Genomic DNA, 10,969 nt, shown 5'->3' with positions numbered 1-10,969 from the left:
TGCTTTAGTCCACTTATCTTGACTATTTCTGAAATCGTAGTTACTCTTCTTTTGGATACAGAACCCGGATTGTTCTATCTCCTCTGCTTCCTGTATTCTTCTTCTTCAACATCACTGGGGAAATAGCAAGAGGGGAAATAGAAATTGGTGGTGATATCTAAGTCTATAGTTGGTTATTTTTTAATACATACACATAAATGTATAAAAATTTCTTGCTCACATCAGCTTTTTCATATAATAATTACAATTGAATCTAACTCTGAAGAAAAAAAAGAGTGTGGATATAAAACCAAGATTCCCTTTCAGTAATGGGAGAGGGACAAAAATCCCAGAGATCTCGAGATTCTGAAATAAGGGCTCAAGCCCTACTCTGCCCAGAACATAGGCGAACAATGCTTCTTTGAATCTGCTTGGTCTTGATGCTGTAAATGATAGGATTCATGAATGGAGGAAAGAGAAAATGGACATAGCTCATGGTAATGAGGACCATATGAGGTGCATGTTTCCAAACCTGTGAATGAATGACAGTCCCATCACAGTGATGTGAAATACTAGGACAGTCAATATGGAAGACACGAGTGTTGAGAGCTTTAGCTTGCTCTTGGCCAGACACAATGCCCATCACTGTCTTAAGGATTAGTATATATATTAGAGCATCTAGCATCTAAAAACACAGTTAAAGCAGTCAGAATAATTGGATATATGTGATTAAACGTAATATCAGCACAGGCAAATTTTATGACATCTTGGTGAAGGCAAAATGTGCGCAAGAGAACACGGGAACCACACTATGGGTAGCAGTAGAGTGAAAGAATTAGGGGCAAAATGGACATAAAACCTCTCATCAGTACCCCCAGTCCTATGTTCATCACTCGGAAATTGGTAAGAATGGAGTTGTACCTCAGTGGTGTGCGGATGGCAATGAAATGGTCATAGGCCATAAAAAGCAAGATACCTGATTCTACTATGGCCAGTGAATGAATGAAGAAGGACTGAGTGAAACAGGCAGCCTGGGCAATCTCCCTCTGGTCTAGCAGCAGGACACCCAGGACAGTGGGCATCGTAGTGAGTGTCATCCCAAGGTCCGTGCCTGCCAGCATAGCCAGAAAGTAGTACATGGGCTCATGGAGGCTGTGGTCATTCCAAATGAGGACAAGAAGTGTGCCATTTCTAAAAAGGATGCAGAAGTAGATGACAAAGAAGGGAATAGAGATCCAGTGGTGAATTGCCTCTGAGCCCAGGAAACCAGTCAGCAGGAAGGGGGCAGCACTGTTGTCAGATCACATGGTAGGTTTTGCAGGTGGAGAGGATCTATTTTAGGGATTATGACTTCCAAATATCCAGTTTTCTTTTTTTCTCTCACAATCTTCTTGTAGCACATCATCAGGCCATTTTTTACCTCAAAGCTTAAATATTTTTCTGAATTGTCTCATACTTAATTAATCATAAGCCTGTATTCACAAGGCCTTTCCCTAGAAAAACAAATAACAATAATCATAGTCAGAATAATAATTCCAATTCACTGTGAAGCATACAACCTTTATTTTTTCAACACTCATCTTATGTCTATGCTCCTAGCCTTGACTCTTGGTCGCAAATAGGATCCTTGCTTCTCTTTCATTCCCTTTACTCTTCTATTCCTCCTCATATTATTTATCATATGGGATCTTGTGGTATTTCTATCCAATTTGAGTCAGTTCAAATTTTTCCACTTGAAATTAATGAGATAATTGTCTTCAGAATTAATTACCAAGCAAAATGCCTAATAAATAGAAATAAGCCAACTACCATGAAACAATTGAGAAATATTGTAATCAATATTGCTATATCAAGTGGACTGTGAATAAGAAGAGAACTCAGACTGGGAAACATAGCAAGAGACATGAAATTAATGAGATATTTGTCTTCAGAATTAACCACCGAGAAAAAAATGCCTAATCAACAGAAATGAGCCAGCTACCATGAAATAATTGAGAAATGTTTTAATCAATATAGCCATATCAAGTGGACTGTGAATAAGAAGAGAACTCAGCCTGGGAAACATAACAAGACCCTGTCTGTAAAAAAGAAAAAAATATATTCACTGGAAATGATGGTATGTATCTGTGTTCCTAGCTACTGGGAAGGCTGAGGCAAAAAGATCGCTAAAGTCCAGGACTTTGATGCTACAGTGAGCTATGACCACACCACACCACTGCACTCCAGCCTGAGCAACAGAGTCAAACTCTCTCTCTCTCTCTCTTTCTCTCTCTCTCTCTCTCAAAACAGGAAAGAACTTATCTCATGACAGTGTCTACAGAAATCTTGACAGGTGAGCAGTTAGTAAACTCATTTTAGAAAGATGAAATGACTTAGTGTACTTGAAATTCAGCAAATTCTCAGTGCTGTAAAAAGTCTGAGACCTATAACATCAGAGACAAACTTTAAAACAGGAAAAGAGACTCAAGTTGGAAGCTCCTAACAGAAATATTTTAAAGATAGATTGCTACAATGAGGACCTCCACAAAAGCCTAATACTTATATAGAGTCATAGATTTTAAAATATGTTGATCTGAAGGGCAATAGTAATACCAGAAATTGGTGACTGAATTCATAAACTTCACAAAGCCAGTTCTAGAGAAAATATAAGGACACCTAGAGAGAAAATATGGCAACTATATTGCTGATAGACACAATCATATAGACCCTCTAATCATTATGAATCTATGAAGCTCATATTGAGAAAAATGTATAAGGATCTTCATAGGGAACTTTGAAACATAACCTATTTATAATTACACTCTTTCAAAATCAGGCTTTCTTTGTTTGCATGTCACCAAGAAATTTTGTAACAGATTTATTATAATAATAACAAAGAGAATGACAAGGGAAACATCAGTTTCTCCCCAATCCCGTTGATTCTATATGTGTCCAGAATCTTTTAAAATACCACTTGCTATTATAAATGTTACTACTGATACTATGAAAAAGGAACTCAGAAAAAATAAAATGAAACAATCTGTGCACCATTTTCATTTTAGAAAAAAAGAAACAATAATAATTATATGTCTGAGAATATGGGCACATAGTAACATCTAACAATAAGCAACTACTGGTGAGAGGAGATGGATAGAGAAAATGTGAAAGGACTTTGGAAATGGCTGTCACTTCACGAGACACCGTTGATGACAAAAATGTTAGTCTGGGCACTGAAGCAGCAGATACCCTGTTGATGTGAGTGCTAAAAATACTACCAGCTAACTTGATCCTCTGAATTATGACGTATGTGGCGCTCACATTGGCAACACTGACCTACCTCCACAGGAGCGATGTGTATATCATTATAAGTCCTCTTAACCTTCCAAATTGACTTGTAAGAGAATGGATAAATGCCACAATTTGCTGTACAGGGTAGGGGTTAACCACATATTTGGGTTTACTGTCACCCAGAAAGTTAACCCGAAGGAGGAAGCGGGAGAAGACCCAATTATACTTAAAACTGTGTTTCAAAGCCTGGGATGCTCTGGCGTTAGGAACTAAAACTGCATGGTAATCACTTGCAGTGATTATACAATTTATGAGTATGTTTGTATTAACCTAAAGATAGTACCCTATTTATTATCTGTAGTCCCTAGCAGCAGCCACACTGGCATTTGATTGTGGCAAATTTGGTAGTACCAGAAGCTGTCCACATACCCAAATATTCTGGGGGAACAGCTACTCAGTTTAGCGAGTCTCCTAGAATATGACACATGACATTAGTGACAGTCATAACTTGGGTGGAATTTATCACTCTGAAGCAAGCATAGAGGCCCCATGAGGGATTCAAGCATGACTGGAGCTCACTATTCTCTTGCCCCTTTCTGAGTGCCTTTAGACTGGTTCTTTGAAAGCAACTATCCCAGAGTCCTTAAGAGTTTCTGAAGGTAACATAGGTCCATCATCCAGAGCTTCTTCAACTTGCCATGCTGACTAGAGGCCGAGAAAGTGTTTCACAAACCATTCATAAATACATAAATTGAAAAGTGAAGACAGAAAGGGTGTATTAAGATCCTGTTAATCAAATGGAAAAGAAAGTCTTCTACTTAGTTCCAGATAATCTGCAAGCACCCTGTACAATCAGTATCCCCTGAATCCACACCTTTTCATCTTCATGTATTGCCCAAGAATTGTGTTCCTTTAGAAGAAATTAACAAAATGAAATAAAATTTAAAAGTCAACTGATAATGGGAAGCCATTGGGATGAAGATGGCTATCTGAAAATTCTCAACTTTTAAGTGATTGTATATATCGTACCTTAAGTACAAATTAAAATGGGAGAGTAGTTGTGGAGAGAACGTTGGGAACCTAAGAAAAACTTCACTTCAGAATAAAAAGAGAAAAGATCTCAAATGAGATAGACAAAGCAGTAGGCAGAGATATAAGAGGGTAGCAAAGTTGATTTGTATTTACAAAAACAAGTGAAAAAGAAAGTTTATAGGAGTAGATAATATGGTGGTTTCATAGTGAAAAATATCATACCATTGTCAAGTAAGATACAAATAGAGAAAGCTCATTGTTTTGAGAAACTAAGCTTTTGGTGAACTTCACCAATTTCTTAATGACTGTGAGAGAAAAAGTGAATTAAAACTGAACAATGAGATCACTTGGACTCAGGAAGGGGAACATCACACACCAGGGCCTATCATGGGGAGGGGGGAGGGGGGAGGGATTGCATTGGGAGTTATACCTGATGTAAATGACGAGTTGATGGGTGCAGTAGACCAACATGGCACAAGTATACATATGTAACAAACCTGCACGTTATGCACATGTACCCTACAACTTAAAGTATAATAATAATAAATAAATTTAAAAAAAAAAGTACAGACGATATATTATTTACATTCTTCTGGAGAGGAAATTGAGGCTTAGACAAGTTAAGAAATTAACCTAGGATCACGCAACTGATGTGTGTTATAAAAGAATTCAAATTAGGTTAATCTAACCCAAATCACAAACTCATATTCTGAACCAATGTCCATAGAATAGAAATAGTGGTTCTCCTGTCCAAGTTAACCTTTCCATATAGTGGCCCCTTTCCTGAATTCCTCGTGCAATTTTTTTTAAAAAAACCTTTTGCTTTTTAAGTCTTTATTCAAGAATTAGCTGCATAAACCGGGTATAAAAGCAACCCTTAAACTTGCTTGTTGCACTTGAATCCTTGGATTTCCTTACCTGAGCCACAATTTTCTCTTTGTGGTTTCTGAGCATGATCTGAGTATTGGTTATTTGCTACATCCTGCATATTTATTCAGTATTTTGATAAGAAACATATTTGTTAAAGAAACAACTCCCAAAGGGTAATTCTAGCTCATTTCCACATAGGCTATTTGGGAACACTGTGTCAAATAATCCTGCTTTTCTCCTTCACCTAGGAAAGATTGGGGTCATTGAAGTTGGTCCCCATGGCTTTCATTTTTTCTTTGGAAGGAGAGTCTCTAAGAGGAGCTGTGTCCCTAACATTAGATGAAGCACGACCTTTGTGAGTTGCTGTCAAGTGTTTTAGAGGTGTTAAAGTGGGAAGATCAGCCACTTTGTAAATGTTGACTTTTAAAAAACATCGCCCCTTTTCAAACTGTTTATGTATTGTATTCTCAAAGACCACAGTACCTTTAAAAATAAGATCTAACTCAATACTTTGCAAAATCCTTGAGCCACCACTTAACCTTTTAATGTTTTCTTTTTCCTTTTAAGTTAAGGAGCACATGTGCAGGTTCTGCAGGTTTGTTACATAGGTAAATGTGGGCCATGGTGGTTTGCTGCACAGATCACTCATCACCTAGGAATTAAGCTCAGAGCACATTAGCTACGCTTTCTTATGTCCTCCCTCTTCCCACCCTCTGTCTCCGACTGGCCCCAGTTTCTGTTGTTCCCCACCATGTGTCCATGTGTTCTCGTCATTCAGCTACCACTTATCAGTGAGAACATGGGGTGTTTTGTTTTCTGTTTCTGTAGCAGGTTCCTGAGGATAATATCTTTGAGCTCCATCCATGTTCCTACAAAGAACATGATCTCGATGATTGTGCATCAGACATATATTTGCTCTTTCCACTGATTGGAAACAAACTACCCTGTGGGATAACTCATATGTATGCAAACACACACGATATAATGATCATACTTCACTGAAACCTTGAACTTTTAGGCACTCATATAGATGATAGATAGATAGATAGATAGATAAATACAGATATTTATGTGAATCTTTTAACTGTGTATCACATAATGATTTGTAATCCTGATTCATTTCTATGATGCTACTCCTTATTGCACATAATAATCCCTATATTGTCATAACAGTTCCATTCTGAACCTTCTTTTTGCATTGGATCATGTGCTGAGTCTCTATTAAAGCAGTCCAAGATTGGGCAGGCCCACAACTCTATACCCTAAATTTTTGTCTGAGAACATGTATAAAATTCAGTCTTTCAGATTTATAAAAGTAATAATGGCATATTCTACATAATATATATGACACTTGCCACGAGTAACACTCTGTCAACTATCATCTGTTTATACTCAGGGAATAAAAACTAAATATCCTCTCATATATTGAAGTAAGAATTTGCCAAAATATGATTTTTGATCATTCAGCATTAATGCATTGCATAATTCATTTTGCAGAGCCTTTCTGTTTTAGAATTATAGTTAAGCAGTTGTAGCTTTTTAAGTAACTTTATTATAGAGTCAATTCGGATTGCAATCACAGTAAAGACAACTTCTCAAAGATGTTAACTCAGTTGCATTTTCAGTGCTTAACCCAGAGGTTGTCACATGGTGGGTGCTCAAGAAAAAATAGTTGAGTGAATCAATGCTGTTAATGTAATCAAGCGATTGTGGGATTTTTTGGCCAAATTGTAGACCTTTACATTTATTTGTAATAAAATTCATAGTTCAAGCAAGTCGAAAAATGCTATCTTCTTTTCTTTATTGTTTATTTTTTCTGTGCCTTCAACTTTTATGTCAATTATAGTACAGAGAGAAATACATAACAACAGCTCAAGAACAGACTTTGTTTAAATGTTATTTCTTTATTTTATTTTTAGAGACAGGGTCTCACTCATCTCCCAGACTAGAGTACAGTAGCATGATCATATTTCACAGGAGCCTCAAATTTTAGGTTCAGGTGATCTTTCTTCCTCAGCCTCTTCACTAGCTGGGATGGCAGGAGACGAGAAATTTATGTGTCCATGGATAGCAAGATGGCTGAATAGGAACAGCTCCAGGCTACAGCTCCCAGCGTGAGAGACACAGAAAACGGATGATTTCTGCATTTCCAACTGAGGTACCTGGTTCATCTCACTGGGGCGTGTTGGACAGTGGGTGCAGGACAGTGGGTGCAAGGCAGGGTGCAGCCCACCCAGTGAGAGTTGAAGCAGGGAGAGGCATTGCCTCACCCAGGAAGTGCGAGGGGTAAGGGAATTCCTTTTCCTAGCCAAGGGAAACTGACACACAGCACCTGGAAAATCGGGTCACTCCAACCCTAATACTGCGTTTTTCCAAGGGTCTTAGCAAACAGCACACCAGGAGATTATATCCCTCACCTGGCTTGGGGGTCCCACGGACATGGGGCCTCCCTCATTGCTAGCACAACAGTCAGATCTAACTGCAAGGCACCAGCGTGGCTGGAGGAGGGGGGCCCGCCATTGCTGAGGCTTGAGTAGGTAAACAAAGTGGCAGGGAAGATGGAACTTGGTGGAGTCCACTGCAGCTCAGGGAGGCCTGCCTGCCTCTGTAGACTCCACCTCTGGGGACAGGGCATAGACAAACAAAAGGCAGCAGTAACCTCTGCAGATGTAAATGTCCCTGTCTGACTGCTTTGAAGAGAGTAGTGGTTCTCCCAGAACAGAGTTTGAGATCTGAGAACAGACAGGCTGCCTCCTCAAGTGGGTACCTGACCCCTGAGTAGCCTAACCAGTAGGCACACCCCAGCAGGGGCAGACTGACACCTCAAATGGCTGGGTACCCCTCTGAGACAAAGCTTCTAGAGGAATTATCAGGCAGCACCATTTGCTGTTCAGCAATATACACTCTTCTGCAGCGTCCACTACTGATACCCAGGCAAACAGGGTCTAGAGTGGACCTTGAGCAAACTCCAGCAGACCTGCAGCTGAGGGTCCTGACTGTTAGAAGGAAAACTAACAAACAAAAAGGACATCCACACCAAAACCCCATCCAGACATCACCATCATCAAAGACCAAAAATAGATAAAACCACAAAGATGGGGAAAAAACAGAGCAGAAAAGCTGAAAATTCTAAAAATCAGAGCACCTCTCCCCCTCCAAAGGAATGCAGCTCCTCACCAGCAACGGAACAAAGCTGGACAGAGAAGGACTTTGACAAGTTGAGAGCAGAAGGCTTCAGACAATTAAACTTCTCCGAGCTAAAGGAGGAAGTTTGAACCCATCACAAAGAAGCTAAAAACCTTGAAAAAAGATTTGAGGAAAGACTACCTAGAATAACCAATGTAGAGAAGTCCCTAAATGACCTGATAGAGCTGAAAACCACGGCACGAGAACTACGTGATGAATACACAAGCTTCAGTAGCCTATTCGATCAACTGGAAGAAAGGGTATCAGTGATAGATCAAATGAACGAAATGAAGCGAGAAGAGAAGTTTAAAGAAAAAAGAGTGAAAAGAAATGAACAAAGCCTCCAAGAAATATGGGACTATGTAAAAAGACCAAATCTATGTCTGATTGGTATACCTGAAAGTGACGGGGAGAATGGAACCAAGTTGGAAAATACTCTGCAGGATATTCTCCAGGAGAACTTCCCCAACCTAGCAAGGCAGGCCAACATTCAAATTCAGGAAATACAGAGAACGCCACAAAGATACTCCTTGAGAAGAGCAACTCCAAGACACATAATTGTCAGATTCACTAAAGCTGAAATGAAGGAAAAAATGTTAAGGGCAGCCAAAGAGAAAGGTTGGGATACCCACAACGGAAAGCCCATCAGACTAACAGCAGTTCTCTTGGCAAAAACTCTACAAGCCACAAGAGAGTGGGGGCCAATATTCAACATTCTTAAAGAAAGGAATTTTCAACCCTGAATTTCATAACCAGCCAAACTAAGCTTCATAAGTGAAGGAGAAAAAAAATCCTTTACAGACAAGCAACTGCTGATAGATTTTGTCACCACCAGGCCTGCCCTACAAGAGCTCCTGAAGGAAGCACTAAAGATGGAAAGGAAGAACCAGTACCAGCCACTGCAAAAACATGCCAAAACATAAAGACCATCGATGCTAGGAGGAAACTGCATCAACTAACAAGCAAAATAACCAGCTAACATCATAATGACAGGATCAAATTCACACATAACAATATTAACCTTAAGTGTAAATGGACTAAATGCTCCAATTAAAAAACACAGACTGGCAAATTGAATGACGAATCAAGACCCATCAGTGTGCTGTATTCAGGAGATCCATCTCACATGTAGAGACACACATAGGCTCAAAATAAAGGGATGGAGGAAGATGTACCAAGAAAATGGAAAACAAAAAAAAAGGCAGAAGTTGCAATCCTAGTCTCTGATAAAACAGACTTTAAACCATCAAAGATCAAAAGAGACAAAGAAGGTCATTACATAATGGTAAAGGGATCAATCCAACAAGAAGAGCTAACTATCCTAAATATATATGCACCCAATACAGGAGCACCCAGATTCATAAAGCAAGTCCTTAGAGACTTACAAAGAGACTTAGACTCCCACACAATAATAATGGGAGACTTTAACACCCCACTGTCAACATCAGACAGATCAATGAGACAGAAAGTTAACAAGGATATCCAGGAATCGAACTCACCTCTGCATCAAGTGGACCTAATAGACATCTACAGAACTCTCCACTCCAAATCAGCAGAATATACATTCTTCTCAGCACCATATCGCACTTATTCCAAAATTGACCACATAGTTGGAAGGAAAGCACTCAGCAAATGTAAAGTAACAGAAATTATAACATACTGTCTCTCAAACCACAGTGCAATCAAACTAGAACTCAGGATTAAGAAATTCACTCAAAACTGTTCAAGTACATGGAAACTAAACAACCTGCTCCTGAATGATTACTGGGTACATAACGAAATGAAGGCAGAAATAAAGATGTTCTTTGAAACCAATGAGAACAAAGATACAACATACCAGAATCTCTGAGACACATTTAAAGCAGTGTGTAGAGGTAAATTTATAGCACTAAATGACCACAAGAGAAAGCAGGAAAGATCTAAAATTGATACCCTAACATCACAATTAAAAGAACTAGACAAGCAAGAGCAAACACATTCAAAAACTAGCAGAAGGCAAGAAATAACTAAGATCAGAGCAGAACTGAAGGAGATAGAGACACAAAAAACCCTTCAAAAAATCAATGACTCCAGGAGTTGGTTTTTTAAAAAGATCAACAAAATTGATAGACCACTAGCAAGACTAATAAAGAAGAAAAGAGAAAAGAATCAAATGGACACCATCAAAAATGATAAAGGGGATATCACCACCGACTCCACAGAAATACAAACTACCATCAGAGAATACTATAAACACCTCTACGCATATAAACTAGGAAACCTAAAAGAAATGGATAAATTCCTGGATACATACACTCTCCCAAGACTAAACCAGGAAGAACTTGAATCCCTGAAGAGACCAATAACAGGCTCTGAAATTGAGGCATTAATTGATAGCCTACCAACCAAAAACAGTCCAGGAGCAGATGGATTCACAGCTGAATTCTACCAGAGGTACAAGGAGGAGCTGGTACCATTCCTTCTGAAACTATTCCAATCAATAGAAAAAGAGGGAATCCTCCTGAATTCATGAGGCCAACATCATCCTGATACCAAAGCTTTGCAGAGACAAAATAAAAAAGAGAATTTTAGACCAATATCCCTGATGAACATCGATGCAAAAATCCTCAATAAAATACTGGCAAACTGAATCCAG

General features: G+C 39.0%; 1 protein-coding gene across 1 annotated transcript; it reads right to left on the bottom strand.

The window, feature by feature from the left end:
- Positions 1 to 358: 358 nt before the first annotated feature.
- LOC112607304 (olfactory receptor 51B4) lies at positions 359 to 1,286 on the bottom strand. The gene is given in 4 exon segments (XM_025358418.1): positions 359 to 504; positions 507 to 556; positions 558 to 656; positions 658 to 1,286. Coding segments are annotated over 4 exon segments (924 nt in total).
- Positions 1,287 to 10,969: the final 9,683 nt, after the last annotated feature.

Source organism: Theropithecus gelada, chromosome 14, assembly GCF_003255815.1.
Source record: "Theropithecus gelada isolate Dixy chromosome 14, Tgel_1.0, whole genome shotgun sequence".
Lineage (NCBI taxonomy): Eukaryota > Metazoa > Chordata > Mammalia > Primates > Cercopithecidae > Theropithecus > Theropithecus gelada.
This window is presented reverse-complemented; position numbering and strand designations above follow the sequence as displayed.